General features: G+C 47.9%; 1 protein-coding gene across 7 annotated transcripts in view; it reads right to left on the bottom strand.

Annotated features, from left to right (window-relative positions):
* Positions 1-10,720, bottom strand: part of COL6A3 (collagen type VI alpha 3 chain) — a 58,270-nt gene extending 47,550 nt beyond the window's left edge. For all 7 annotated transcript variants that reach the window (XM_040069725.1, XM_040069727.1, XM_040069726.1 and 4 more), the window contains exons 1-2: positions 10,477-10,720; positions 1,831-1,977 (exon numbers count right to left, since the gene is read on the bottom strand). In XM_040069725.1, coding sequence (XP_039925659.1) covers positions 1,831-1,918 — 88 coding nt within the window. In that variant the 5' untranslated portion in view covers positions 1,919-1,977; positions 10,477-10,720. The remainder of the gene's footprint in view (positions 1-1,830; positions 1,978-10,476) is intronic.
* Between the last annotated feature and the right edge of the window lie 4,404 nt (positions 10,721-15,124).

The following is a 15,124-nucleotide window of genomic DNA, read 5'->3' as shown; positions in this document are numbered from 1 at the left end:
GAATTTCCATGACATGTGTGCCAAAGGATGGCCACAAGGTGCCAGGGCAATTTACTCACTCTGCAGAGCTCCCTGCGCTCGAATTTCCTTGACATGTGTGCCAAAGGAAGGCTGCAAGGTGCCACTGCCCATTCAAGGACTCTTGCCCTGACTCCTGGCAGCCCTGGCTCAGTCTGCAAACAGCAGCACCTCGGCAGCCGCAAACACGGGGCCACAGGCTTCAAACCTTTGTTTTTAAGCCTCTGAACGTCCATCTCAGTCTTGCCCCTAGAGAGTGGCAATGCCAAAGAGCACAGCGCCAGCAGATACCACCAGTCAGCCATTACCTGTGATGTCTTTAACCAGTCCTTTGGCCCCAGCCTTTTCTGGAGTCATGGAGGAGTGGACACTCGCCACTAAGTCTCCAACTATGCCGTGGAGAGCGGTAAAATTCTCTAGGTTGAAGCGGTGCGTATCGAGGGGTCCGCTCGCTACTTCCCGTAACTCCCCTTCCACTGCGTCCTGGACGCCGACCGCAAAGAGGTTTACACGGGCCGAGTTAAGGAGAGATGAGGGCAGAGCCACATCATCCCGGGGCTGTCCGTCTGTTAGCACTACAATAACCTGGGGCACGCCTTCACTGGCTCTGCTTCCAGCAGCTTTAGTGAGGTGCTTCTCGATTAGGTACTCTAATCCTTTTCCAGGCTCGGTGCCTCCCCCCATGTAAGTCATGTTGGCAATATGGGACAGGACATCCCGGGTGGAAGGGTAGGTATTTAGCTGGAATTCTGTGTGGGGGTTTCCGCTGAACTGGACCAGGGCAAAGCGAAAATCATTTCCTCCCACATCTAAAGCTTTTACAACATCATACAGAAACTCTCGAACGAGTTGGAAGTGTTCCTTCCCAATGCTCCAGGAGGAATCCACTAGAAATATTATATCAGCCACGGCAACGGTTTTGACAGCTTTAAAAAAACAGATGGGGGTTTAGGATTTTCTATCGGCCAGCACAAGCACACCTCCTCCTCCTCCTCATCCAAACAACTAACAGCCTCCTTGGCACGGTGAAAGTGAAGCTCAGGTTCCCCTTATCGCCCACAGCAAAATGGGAAGCGCTGGAGAGCAACCATGCAGCCACCAGAGCCCTGGCACCGCAGGTGCTGGGGGACAGCATGCGACCTGCTCTGCCCAGAGGGGGGGAGCCAAGGCACTTCTGCCCTCCCACACCCCCAGCCACGGGTTTGGACACCAGCCCTGAGCCTGGCAGAGACACCGGCAGCTTCGTCTGTGAATTCAGGCTCATCCAGTTTCTAGCTGCCAGTGTCTCTTGCATGTGTTTTGCTGGCTCCATGGTGGTGCTCAAGGAAGGAAGAACAACTTGGTTTAAGCAGCCTGGGTGCTGGCATGAGTTTTCGGAATTTTTCCAGCTGTTAACGCCCGCTCGGTGACACCAGCTCCAGTCCCAAAGGCACCAGCACCACCTCTTTAAACGGCCTTTCTGCAGGTCAGTGGCTGTGCTCTTCTCACTGCTAAAAGCCCTCCTACACATGCAGGGAGGGCAGAACAGCTCTGCCCAGAAGACGACCCTCTCAGGACCACCCCGAGTGCAGGTCCCACACCCTGGTGCCCTGCAGAGCATCCTCCATGGCACGGCACCGGCCAGCGTCATGCCAGTGTCATGCACTGCGAGTGTTGGCCAAGGCCTGGGTCCCAAGGACCCTCAGCGAGGTGGGAGCTGAGGGGCAGAGGGTCATCCATCCACAACATCCCATGGACATGCACGCTAAACACCAAACAGTGCCAATGAGCAGCTGTACAGGGCCAAAGTCAGGTGAAGCAGCCCGGGCTTACCTGCTTGCTGCTGAGCACCAACTGAGCCAAAGCCTGAGAGCAGGAAGAAAAACATTGCCACAAGGGGCAAATGTCGATGTTTCCTCATTTTGCTCTTTTGTGAGTTTTTCTTTTATTCTCTTTGTTTCGAAGCACCTGACGTGAGACCTAAGGGAGGAAAACAGGGAGAGTGAGAAATAGCGGCAGTGCTGGCCAGGCACAGATAGAGGTACGAGGTAGAAAAGCCAAACTATGTGGCTTTTGTGGCACTTTGGCAGGAAAAAAAGTTCTGTGCTACTGGACAGAGTGACAATTCACATAATTGACCTTTAATCACTTCTGTGGAATTAGATTTTTTTTTTTCCCTGTGCTGTCCCAGGTAATACGTAATACATAGGAAAATGCTAAGGTTTCTATTACCAATATACACAGTGGTCTCCCACCTGCCCTCCCCACCCATGGATGATCAGCTGATACCACTTTGCCAAGATACTTCCTCTTGCTGTTGCCTTTTCTCACTTTATTTCTTCCAAACACTACAATAATTGCCCTGAACATCCCCCTTTGCCTCAGCTCACCTTTTCAGCTGTCTCAAATATACAAATGGAAATTTAAGCACTCTAGACCCAAGTGAGCCACATGATCTGGCTGCACAGCAAAAAGCCCTTGGACTCCCCCAAGCTCAGAGCCCCAGTTTAGGAATAGCCTGCACTGGCTGATCATATTTTGGAAAGGCACCAAGAATAATATTTTATCTGCTAGAGCCAAAAATATAATTTAAGCAAGTTTCTTATCTGTGATCCACCTGGCAAGCCTTCTGACACAACGTCTCCGCCATGAAGGCAGTGTTTCTGTTGTCATAGAGATGACCAATTTATTATTTAATCTTAATTTCCAAGCCTACAGAGCAGAAACCAGCAAGGCTTGCCTAACTGGGAAAATATCCTCCCAAAAGGGAACACAATGATTTAATACCTTTCATTCCCCAAAGGGATTCAATTATTCAAATCAGCCAAAAACTACTCCAATTCAGCAAAGTGTTAACCAGGTCATCACAAAAGAATAATAATAATAAAAAAAAGTGATTTAATTTTCTTATTACCATCCTTGCCAATTCCATCAAACCAGAACAATACAAGAGCCTAAGAGGACTAAAGGGAAGAGTAACTCTTATTTCTGAGGAAAACTGTGGTAATTACACTGATGGTCATTGCTGGCATGGCTGGAAACAGAACCAAGAGTTGGGAATATGTGAAAATCTGAACATAAGGAGTTAATCCCACTTCTGCTGAAGAGACACTCCTCAAAGCTATCAGAGGGTAGCTCTGTGGAAAGGAGTGGACAACTTCCACCTGGTTTCCTGAAATACAGTGTTATCCTGACACTTCCTCTGGCTCCCTGGGTGTCAAAGCTGGGCTGGGGTCTGGTCTTTCTTGAGAGAAGAGACTTGCAGCATTTGGTCTTTCCTGTGTTCCAGATGGAATTTATGAATGTCCTATAGCCTGAGTCTGGCAAAAGATCCCCTCTGCCTTTCCCTCAACATATAATAATAATAATGATGATGATGATGATGATGATGATGATGATACCAGGTGGAGAGACAATTGAACAGGCCCCCAGAACTAGCAGCTAGCACGCAAGACATTGCAAAGCCTTCCCTTTTATTGGTAGCCCCTCTATTTATAGAGGCAGCTGCTGCAGCCCAGAGGTATCGTTGTAATTCCTAGAGAGACTAAACCATCACCTTTGTGAGCTGGCACCCATCCATCCCCCTGGCTGTTCCAGTGCATGCCAAACCTCCCAGTGCCTCCAGCAGGTGCAAACCTGCTCAGTTGGACTGTGTCCCTGATGGGCATCTTACTCCCAGAAAAAAACAGTTTCACCCAAAGGACACAAGGAGAGGGTTTGTCCCCTGAGCACAAAAATAAAGGAAGTACTGTAGGTCCCAGAGCTGAGTTCTGCAAAAAGCACCAAGCTCATGACAACCACTCACCTAACCCCATGGGAGAGTCTTCCCTCTGGGAAGAAATTTATGGAAGAGCTTCAAGTTTTTGAGTGGGATTAGCTTGTGGCATCCATTGGGATTGTATAGAAGCCTGGAAGAGCTCAAAGCACCGGACAATGCTCTCAGGCCTAGGGTGGGATTGTTGGGGTGTCCTGTGCAGGGCCAGGAATTGGATTTTGATAATCCTTGTGGCTTCCTTCCAGCTCAGGATATTCCATGATTCTCTGATTCAAGATGTGTATGTCTCAAATCCTCATAGCTGCGGAGCCAACCAAGGATTGCTGGTAATAACAACCAAGGATTGTTGGCAGTAACCCACTCTGGGAAAGAACAGGATGTGGCTGGAGGAGAGGCCACGTGGAGGTAGGGCAGCATTTTATGGGACAAAGGTCCTTATTCTGGCTAAGGGAGATAAGCACAGCACAGGGATGATGTTGAGAAGCAGGAAGACCTCTGGAGCCCCTTGACCCATTTCAAGAGAGGTCTAGGAAAAACTTGTTAACTAATTTGCACAGAAAGTGAGAGGTTTTTTTCTCCAGGGCGGGGAAAATGCAGCTATAAAAGGTACAGCCATGAAGCCCAAGTGCATCTGTGCCCCTGGATAGCCCATCAGCTGGATCAACACTGGAATCAGGAATGGTGATCTTTCTTTCTCCCTTTCTGCCTCTCCCTCTTCCCTTTCACTCTATCCTTTATCCAAAAGCCACTGCCACGTGCTTATACTGAGATCAGGGAGATCACACCAAATTCCACGCCAAGTGTGTAAATTGTTAATAAAACTTTGTAACTTTCTCGGGGCTTCTCACTTATGTCTTTTCTTTCAACCATGAGCACCTACAAACCTTGGGAGCCCCCTTCCCCATAAGGATGGGATGCCACAGAGTGAAAAGGCTGCTAGCAATGAATGAAAAATATGAAATAAAATCCACACTAAGGAAAACAGCCCATTAAAGTAATGTGCGCTGTAAAACTGCTCTTATTTCTTTCCCAAAATGCAGGAAGTTATGTTATCATCCTGTTTATTAGCTGCTGGCAGCCAATCCCTCTTCAGACACAACAGCTGGGGATGAGCAAGAGCATCAAGATAAACCAGTGAAAATTGATGTCTTGCTGGCTAAAAAGTGACAGGACTGAAGCAAACATTTGGGGGCTTTTTTGGTTTTAACATCGAGCAGCTGCTCAGGTCCTGTTCACAGCCACGAAATGTAGCCAAAGGGAAAAGTGAAACTTTTTCCCAGTGCTATGGAATCTGCCCTGCCCACAGGATCACCCATGATCTCCCATAGCAGTGGGAAGCTGAGATTTTCCAGAGTCACAGAATTTCTTAAGCTGGAAAAGGCCTCCAAGATCGAGTCCAACCTGGAGACGGATTCCCACCTTGTCACCCTGCCCAGAGCACTGAGTGCCACATCCAGGTGTTCCCTGGACACCTCCAGAGATGGACGCTCCACCACTCCCTGGGCAGCCCATCTCACCTCATTCCCCATTTTGTCTTTTAGAAGGCCTCCAGATCTATTTCCATTTTTCTGTGACCTCCATCATGGTATTTATAGTTCTGTGCAAGCAGGGGGATTCGTCCATCAACAAGAGATGAGTTTTAGCATCACACAAAACCATACTAAAGTCACAGGAGCCAGGATTAGTCATCAGAAGGAAAAAGGCAGCAAAGTCTTGCAGGAAGAGGTGATGGATGTCTTTTAGAGAATGACAGCTTAAGGAAAAGAAGAGCCTTTAAGAAGAGCTGTTCCTGAGCAGGGTTTTCTCTTACAGCCCCCTCCCCATTGCACTCATTAGCTAATGAGGAAGAGTTCGGTGCCTGCAGAAAGGGGTGGGCAAGGAGATGATTTTCCTTTAGGGGGTGGCCCTTGAGAAGAAGACAATGCAGCAAGGACAGATTTTTTTTTTTTTTTTTTTTAATAAAGGTAATGTAGTGGAAGTTGGGTGGGTGGGGATATTTTTCTTTTTCTTTCCTTGGATGGGCGAGTTCACCCAAAACTCTACTCAGCTCTGTTTGACTGAGCAAAGTCTCTGGCTCAGCGAGAAAAGTGGGTTTAAGGCAGTGAATGCTGTGATTTTTATTGCTTGGCTTGCCCCAGTGAGACACAAGAAGTCATTTCCGTTGCTCAATGTGTTCTTGCTTTGTGTCCCAAATTACCACCAGTTACAGAAGCTGGAGGCGGCACCAGCTTACAGGGGATGGATGATAAAATCAGAGATGTGAAATCATTTTAATATTTGGTTTTGGTAAGTATTTGTTTTGCAACTACATTCTCTGGCATTGTTGGGTTTTTAATAATGTATTTTCAACAGGGCAATTTAATTGTGGATTTATTTCTTTCTTTAAATAAAAAGTTCCTTGCAGTCCTGTGGGGTAAAAGCTCTGGTGAAGCTTTTGCTATATCCACTTTAAGCTGGGAAAACTATGCTGAAAAACCTGACTGCTAAATGCCTTTAGGAAAGGAAAGAGTTTTCCTGAACTGTTAAGTTAGCACCAAAACCTGGGGAGCCAATTTCTTCATGATTCATGTGCTAAAAGATTAACTCCCGTAGCCTTCAATAATCTGAAAGTTTTATGTCTGTCTAGAGTTTATATAGTGTGTACCGACCTCTTAATATTACAGTATTTCATCAGAAGAAATACATCTGTTCCTAATACTGCTCTCAAAAAGCAATCATTTCTACCCCTGACACAATGAAGTGATTTCCTTAAATATTTTCCCCAGCAGCTATTTTTTGCATATATAGCATACTTCTCCGCGCATAAAATTTGACATTTTACTTTTTTTTTTTTTTTTCCTTTGAGGGGATGTTTCAAATTCACATTCTGAGCAGTTGTTTGCGTGTGTTGGGGTCTTTTTTTTTCTTTTTCACTAGAGTGTAGTTAAAATAAAATAGATGGGATAATGGGAATAAAGTCTTCCCTGTGAGGGTGGGGAGGCCCTGGCACAGGGTGCCCAGAGAAGCTGTGACTGCCCCATCACTGGAAGTGTTGAAGGGTATGGAACAAAATGGTTTTTAACGTCCCGTCCAACCCAAACTATTTTGTGATTGTATTTATGACATTTGTTCCCATAATCTCCCTGTTCCTGTGACACATTCCTGAGGGAAAGCTGAGCAGCCTCTGGGAAGGATCAGAGCATGGCAAGCATGATAGGCAGAGCCAGGACTGGCACATTCTCTGGGGACAAATGGCCTGGATTTGGGCTTGGCCTTGTGCAGCTTTCCTAGCTGGCATGGCCAGGAACTTCTGCGATGCCTCACTGCCTCAGCTCACAGGACATCTGGTCCGGTTTTCCTGCCCAGCTAATGCAGCATCCACAAAAAATATATTGACTAAAAACCTGAGAAGCAATTGCAGCCCCTAAATTCCCTCGTGCATGTGGGGTGGATCATGCTTTTCTCGTGGAAAAAAAGAGGTGGATTTGCAGGTGGGTCCCCAACAGCTCTTCTGAAAGGGGGACAGGGGAAGCAAAGCATCATCCCATAGCTGGTGCAGGATGCTGTGAGCATCCTCTAGGCCCCTCCAGAAGTCTGTCTCACGGGGATGTCAGAGACAAAACACCTGCACCAGACCAGAGCCTGCCCTCACCTTCATTTGCTTTGTGGGGATTTTCCCTTGTCCACCATCACCCTGTTTCCGAAGCAAACTGCTCAGCCTCAAATTCCCTTGGCTTGGCTGCTCTCTGCTGTATCCACAGCCATGGGGGGCAGCAGCTGTGAGCCCTGCCAGTGGCTTGGAAGTGGACACTAGGCACCCAGAACAACTCTGGCATCCCCAGCAGTGGGTTATGATTGCAGTCATGGCTGTGGAGTGAGAAGCTGGGAGAGCCAGCTCCCAAAATCCTGATGTGGAGCCAGGGAGCTGTAGATTGCCCTCTGGAGGTGAGGCATGCTCCTCTCTCGCCTGGATGAATTCCCCCTTAAATTTCCCTCAGCTGGGGAAAATGTTAGCCAAAAGCCACTCCCGGAGTGATTTTGAGGCTTAATGCCATGGTTTTTCAGCGCGAAAAAAGCTTGGTCACCTTTTCAAGGGACCTAAGTGTCCCATGCCGGGCCACCTCCTCATCACACTGCAGCGTATTCTGCCTGCTTCCACAGCCCTCGGGAGATGCAAAGCTAGCTCTAGAGACTCAGGATGAGCTGAATTGGACGGATCCTGGATTTATTCGTGGCTCCAGGTGGAGACATTAAGATTTGTCTCAGCTCTTTTGAAGCGTAAATGTTGCTGCCAAGTGCTAGTGGGAAGGTGAGGCTTGTGGGGCTGAGGGTTACCCCTGAAAACATTAATTCCTACAAAGGCAGACCTGAACATTTAAAAAAAAAAAAAAAAAAAAAAAAAAAAAAAAAAATCCTGAAGGGGGGGTGGTGGTGGGAGGAAAAAAAAAAATCTCCCTACTTTTGCAAGCAATAGAGTTAGGGTGCTTCCATATCCTACCCAGGCAAGTTCCCTGGGTGCTAGAATTTAATATGAATCTCGTATTAATTTCTGTCCTTCTAAGTATGCTGTTGGCTTAAAATCTAGTTGTTGTCTCCATCCAAAGACTGAGACCAAAATAGAGTCGTTAATAAGAGGAAAGGGAGTGTTTGCTAAAAAAAAAAAAAAAAAAAAAAAAAAAAAAAGAAAGAGGAAACTCCCTCAAAGATCAATGACTCTTTATGTATAGTAACCGGAGCCTCCCGGAGCCTCTCCACCCAAACAAATCGGCTCCTTAATGTGGAACACAGATCACTTAAAAAGGTGGAAAAAGTGATGGGCATGTGGAGGGGTAAGGCTGGCTGTGATTCACGGCGGGGAGCAGGCACGCAATGCCACCCGGCGCCGTGCACGCCCAGCACGGGGCAGACTCACCCCCTTGCTGGAAATCCAGTGGGGAACACAATCCAAGGCTGGCGAGGCTGTGCAGTTACCACAGTTTGTACTGACGGAAGGAATAAGTTGTTCCCTTCCCTCCTGTTCCTGGACAGGCACGTAGCAAAAGTAGAAGAGGAACATGATTTTTTAAAATATTTTTTCTCCTCCTTGACATGTGGGAATAAAGCGGGGGCTGGTTCAGCTCACCCTGAAATCAGGGGAAGTTACTGAGTTTGAATGGAAAATCGTGGAGATGTTTGAAAAACCAGAAAGGGGACTGGGGAGGGTGCTGGAAACTGCAAAGGGAATGAATGAACGATGATGTGGTGGCAGCAAGCACGCAGCGCTGCGCTCCTGTCTTAAAAGACTGTCACAGCCCTGGTCATGACCAATCTCTCTGCAAAGACAGAGCAAGTTTGGGGAAGAAAAGCCTGTTTCCCCGAGCTCTGACTGGAGGGATGGTGCCAGGGAGATGTGGGGCTGAGTTTCTCCTCTGCCATGCATTCTTACACGACCTTGGAGGAATTCTCCAGCTCCCTGCGACAGCCTTAGTCTGGAGGCATCTCTCTACAAACCTCCTAAACTGGGTATTTTGTGACCCAGAAGCACAACTGTATAAGCACCGTAATTATCCAGCCACCAATACTGATTCTTTTTTCCTTAAACCAGCAAGAAATGGGGTAAAGCCAGGATTTTGAAAAACGCAGGATACCTCCCCCAAGAGCGCACATGAATCATCACAGCAACCAGAAACGAGCTGAGAGTTTCCCACTGCACGCACTGGAACCGGAGCGGCTCTGGCTCCCCCCATTCCAGGCAGTCTTGGCCCTTTTGCTTGCTCAGGAAATCAGTTTGGCCACAACCGTTTCTCGCCCCAGCTCTACTTGAGAAGGGAGAGCTTTGCTGAGCCCAGCGGGATGGTGGCAGGGTGTCTCCAGATTAGTCATAGCCGCCCCCTCAGCAAGTCCCAGGAGGCTGAGGGCAACTCGGGCTGTGGGGGGAAAGGGCTGGGGAAGGCAGGAGGGAGAGCAGATGGGAGCCGTGGAGAGGGACAGTGGCTCCATGCAGGGCTGGAGAGCCCTTTCCCTGAGGGGAAAAAGCTGCTGCTTGGCTCATTTCCCTCTCTGTGGATGACCACAAGAGGATGAGGATTATCCCTGGAGCCACATGCTGGCCCACCTCGGAGCAGTGGGGACATGCCTGGCAGCAGGACCCGAGAGGCATAGCCGAGCGCCTCTGCTGGGTTTATCCTACCTCACCTTGGGGCAGGAGGGGTGAGGGCAGCTATCCGACACCCCCCAGCCCTGGGAGCTTGAAAGGGGCACTGAGATCCCCCATCAGCACATTCCTTGCAAGGTTCCATTGGTGCCCCCACCTCCTCGAGCTGATACATCTTCCCAAACCACCACATGCCCTCCTTGGGACACTGCTTCCCGTGTCATCTTGCTCCCATCCCATCACACTTCTGCTGCAGAGATTCTCAGGCATCAAATCCAAAACCCATGCTGAGGCAGCAGGGGGAATGAACTGTTCATCGCTTTTGAATGGGTTTCATTCCCCTGCGGCGGTGGGGACAGGAGTGTTCCCACACACCTGCGGTGCATCAGCTCCAGGAGGAGCTCACGAGCTGAGCAAGCCAGCAGCATCGCTCCACTTTTCTAAGACTGATACAAACCTGGGGATGGGTTTTGTCCAAAATTCCCCGAAAAAAAAAAAAAACCAAATCCTATCACCTCACCAAGGAAGGGAACCATGGCTTAGCCGCTGCTGAGCTTAGGCTGAGGGCTCCCACGCGGAAAGCAACACTTACCCCTGAGTGAACTTCCAGAAGAGTTGCTTATTCCAGGATTTTCTGCTCCAAAGCGCCTCTCACCCTTGCTTCATGGCGCGCGGTGCTGCTCAGCCTTCCCAGTCCCCTCTTGCCTTGCTCAGTGGGGTGCAGGCACCGGTGGGATGAGGGAACGGTGGGATGAGGGGACCGGAGGGACGCTGGTCCCTGCGCGACGGCTGCCGTGGGTCTGAGCGAGGCCGGAGGAGGCAGCCGGCTCGGGAATGCCGGGGGGCCGGGCGAGCCGGCGTCGCAAATGGGATCCAGATGGTTGGTGCTGGCGTTCCGGGGGCTGAGGTCAGAGCTGCTCATCACACACAGTCCCCCACACCCCCCCGCCTCGGGGGACGCCTCCGCGCTGTGTGGCTTCCCCTCCCTGCGCCGGCCCTGCCGCGTCCAAAGCGCTGATCGCCTGGAGGTGAGAAACAGGTAGTAACATTAAAAAAAAAAAAAAAAAAAAAAAAAAAAAAAAAAAAAAAAAAAGAAAGCTCTGTGGAACTAGAGAAAGCTGGTTTAACTATATCTTTTGGTCGGGAAGGGCTAGTCTTAGATGCCTGCAGGAGTCAGGATGTGCCGAGGACCACTCTGAGTTCCGCAGGGCTCCGGAGCAGCGCCGCTCGGGGATGGTCGGGGCTGGGGAAAGCTCAGCCTCTCTCCCTGAGCGGGGACTGTCCCATCAGCACACCGGGACAGTGTCTTCCCAGTGTACCTTCCCGGTGAAATGCAACAGCAGGTTTTTGTGCCTACCCAGAGGGGGAGGCAGAAGTGGGGAATTATGTTATACATAATTTATAAATAAAAGTCAACACCTTAGCATACAGATAAGTATTTTTAAAGATATTTAGGTTTAAAGGAAAAAAAGGCAACAAATCCAGTCTGCAAGTTCCTGACTGGTGACTTTTAATTTTTTTTTTTTTTAAACATATGTGAAGTGAAATAACATTTTAACCTTTCATTAAGCAGAGCCTAAAAAGTTTGGGGCTAATTTTATTCTGTGTCTTGAATGACAGCAGATCACTGGCCAAAGTTAAACACTTCAGGCTGGACTGGGTTGTGTTTTGCAATAAAGACTGGTATGGAAACTTTAACTCTTATCTCTTGCTCTTTCTTGGTTCCATATAAGGCTGGAGTGGAGATGGCGTCCCTGGAATCAAATAGTCAAGTTCTTTTCTTTTCAGAGGGGGATTTATGATGTTTGCTCTGGGTTTGTGCTGTTTGAAAGACCAGTCACATAAAGAAATAGCTGGAATGCTTCAGGGAAGTGCTAAGCCCTTGGACTGAGGCAATAACTCCTTGTAGAAATGGTGCTTGGCTTGGCACTGGCAGAGGCTGAAGACACAGTGGGACCCAGAGTGAAACTCTCCAGCCTCATGCCCAAAGGCAAGCAGGGCGTTATGTCACCCCTCCAAAATCTGTCAAGCTGGAGCTTACAGGCAGGGAGTTCCCAGATAATAAATGAGCCTGGCAAAAGGGAGCTGCAGCTCCTCACCCAGTGAGGAGAGCACTGAACAAGGGATGGTGGAAACAGGAACTGCTGGAAAGCCATGACAAACAGCTTATTTTATTTTTTTTTTAATTTTTAATTTTTTTTTCTTTTCACCCAGGGTGAGGGACAGCTCAAAGGTCAAATGCATATGATGGAGGAGCATTATGTGGGCAGAAGCATCCAAACCAAAAGCCTTTCCAGGAGATTTTGGCTGTCAGGCAGAGCTCAACTGGGATGCCCCATCCCTGGAAGTGTTCTGGGCCAGGTTGGACAGGGCTTGGAGCAACCAGGTCTAGTGGAGGATGCCCGTGCCCATGGCAGGGGGATAGAACAAAGTGGTCTTCAAGGTCCCTTCCAACCCAGGGTATTCTGAGATTCAGTAAAGCAAGAATTTAAGGCTACAGTTGCTACTGTAATGAAGAATTATATCCACCAGTGATTCCAGTTTGCCACCACCAGTGGTAACCAGTATGCAGCTGGGATCTGTGTTGCCTTTTCTTCAGATCTGCCTTGAAAACAAGAGTTTTCTGTGTGGCAGTGAAGGAGTGCAGGGAAACACTTTTAATTTACTGAAAAAAACCAAAAAAAAAAAAACAAAAAAAAACCCTAAAAGAACAAACCACAGGAAATCTCTATGCATCCCCAGAACAGTAGTGAAAAACAGCCAAGTCAAAGAATTCCAGATAAATAATGTAACAACACTGGTAAAACGTGTGTGAGCTGTGTTATGTGCCTATCACAGCTCAACTGAGAACATGTTTAACTTGGAAGTTAGATTGATTCCTTTTTGTGCTGTTAGCATTTCTTTTTCCATTTTTTTTTTCATTGTCTTAACATGGTTTTAATATTGAAATTACTATTACCAAGTGCTGCAATAATTAAATGAGGCTGCAAGAGCTCTTCAATTCCCATCTGACTGTCTTTGTGCCTGTAATAACCAAGCTGGAAGATTTTCCTTTCCAAAAAGGGGACACATAGTGGGGGAGCAGCCAGACAGGATGCCCAGGATATTTTGGGGTGGGGTTATTCTTCCCCCCCTTTCACTCACAACCCCTTACAATCCTTTCTTTAGCAGTTCCCTCTCTGTTTGTGTTGGTGACTCCCAGCAAAGCGATCCCCATCCACCATGGGAACCCAGGGTGTGGCTGCTGTGGCATTCCAGGGGTGGGTGACACCCCTTGGGAGGGGGTGACATCTGCAGGGACAGACTACTTTCCACCCCCAGACACCAAACCAAACCCTCTGATAATTAGTAAAAGACTGGATCCCATCACACTGGTAATTTCTAGAGGCAGCTGGGACTAAGTTTAGCAATATTTCCTCCCTGGTGCATTAACAACCAGACGTGATTAATGCTATGAGTCAGGAAGAGGGTTTTGAGGAATTCTCTTTCTACACATGAAAAAAATTAAAAGCCCTGTGTGCTACATCATTTCCACGATGCAAAGGTGACTTTGATATCCTCCTACCGCCCGAAATGAGGGTCCCAGCTCTTAAAAAAAAAAATCCAGTGAAACTAGCAGAGTGGTTAAATTTTGCAGTTCTTTTCTGATGTGACTCAGCTGGGCAATTTCTACCCTCAGTTAGGAAACTTCTGTGGATTTTGGCCGTGTGATTCATGCAAAGCACAGGGTGGCTGGCTGCGGGTCCCTGACACACGGTGACACCCAGGAGCATCCCGCCTTGGCTCCATCCTTGAGCACCATCTGCTGGCTTTTCCTCCAGGGACTCCTCGGGCATCTGCTAAACCCAAAGTCATCTTTTTGCCCTCAAATAAAAGCTGCTCCTGCAAAACAGAGATGCTTCTTGCTCTGAAATTAGGGAATACCACCAAAACCAAGCGTTGCTCCATTACTTTCCCATCCTCAGCCGAGCATCTGCACAGCGGATTAGGGGTTCAGGGTGCCACCCCTCACAGCCCAATTTTAAAGAACAAACTCTTTTTCCTGTTTGGAAACCAAGGCAAAGAGCAGCTCTGCTGGGACAGAGGGCAGAGCTGCAGATTGCATTTTAATTTTGCTTGCAATAGATGGTTTTCATTTGTTCCAAAGGATTTGCTATTGCTTTTATCCAAATGCCACCCCAGCACCCCGGTTAGGAAATGGTCCAGGAAATACTTTCCTGAAATTTTCTTGGTTCTGCTTTTCTCCTCCTGTTTGTCTGTCTGCCCTTGTGCAAATATTTCTTGGTGTATTTTTGTCTCATCAAATGACTTTGGAGCAGTCAGGGAAAGGGGCAAGAGCACCTCTAGATGGGCAGGTCAGAGTGGGAATTAAGAAAATATAAGAGACCCTCGGCTCTGCCCTTCCCATCCTGCAGCACTGGCCAAGAATGTAAAACATCTCTGCAAAATCTCCCATCCTCCATCCCTGGAAGTGTTCAAGGCTGGGTTAGACGGGCCTTGGAGCAACCTGGTCTAGTGGAAAGTGTCCCTAACCATGGCAGGTGGTTGGAACAAGATTAACTTTAAAGTCCCTCCCAAACCAAACCATTCTGTGATTTTATGATTCTATGATTTTTTTTCCCCTCTCATAAAAAAAATCTCAGCAACAGAAACAAGCCCACACCGGGCTGTGTGCGTTATCTGAGTGTATATACACACTTAATCCATGGCCTGCAAAAAGATCATAATTCAAAAGGTGAAACTTGGAGCTCTAACCAACCACATCCTGCAAAAAGCCCTTCTGCTAGAAAGGATTTTCAGCTTCTGTGATTACAGGGAACAAACTATGCTCAAGTATGTAAATAATATGGATATCTTCCCCTCTAACACAATGCTCAGTCTGTCGGTCAGTAAACTCTAATGTGAACTGTGATGCTTGGCTTCTAGGAAAGATAACTCAGCTCTTTTTCAGAATAAAAGATAATTCAGGGAGTATGAAATGTGTTTTGGCCCACACAGACCTTGCCAGCCTTTGCTCTGGGTTACTCCTGGTTTCTTGTTTTAGAGCCTTTCCAGGTGATGCCTTGCACAAGGGGATGAAAAAATCTTTCCAAGTCTTGGCCTCACTGTCCCGTGGCAACTTGTGTGGCACAAAAAACTGTTTGAAATGGGCTGGATTTCAGCAGTTCAATGAAACTTCCAACTTTTGTGATGGAAAAGCCTGTTGCTAATTACAGGGAGAGAGGTGAGGTGGCTTGAAA

The sequence above is a fragment of the Hirundo rustica genome, chromosome 7, assembly GCF_015227805.2.
Source record: "Hirundo rustica isolate bHirRus1 chromosome 7, bHirRus1.pri.v3, whole genome shotgun sequence".
In the NCBI taxonomy this organism is placed as follows: domain Eukaryota; kingdom Metazoa; phylum Chordata; class Aves; order Passeriformes; family Hirundinidae; genus Hirundo; species Hirundo rustica.
The sequence above is the reverse complement of the archived record's forward strand: the minus strand, read 5'-3'. Positions and strand labels throughout refer to the sequence as shown.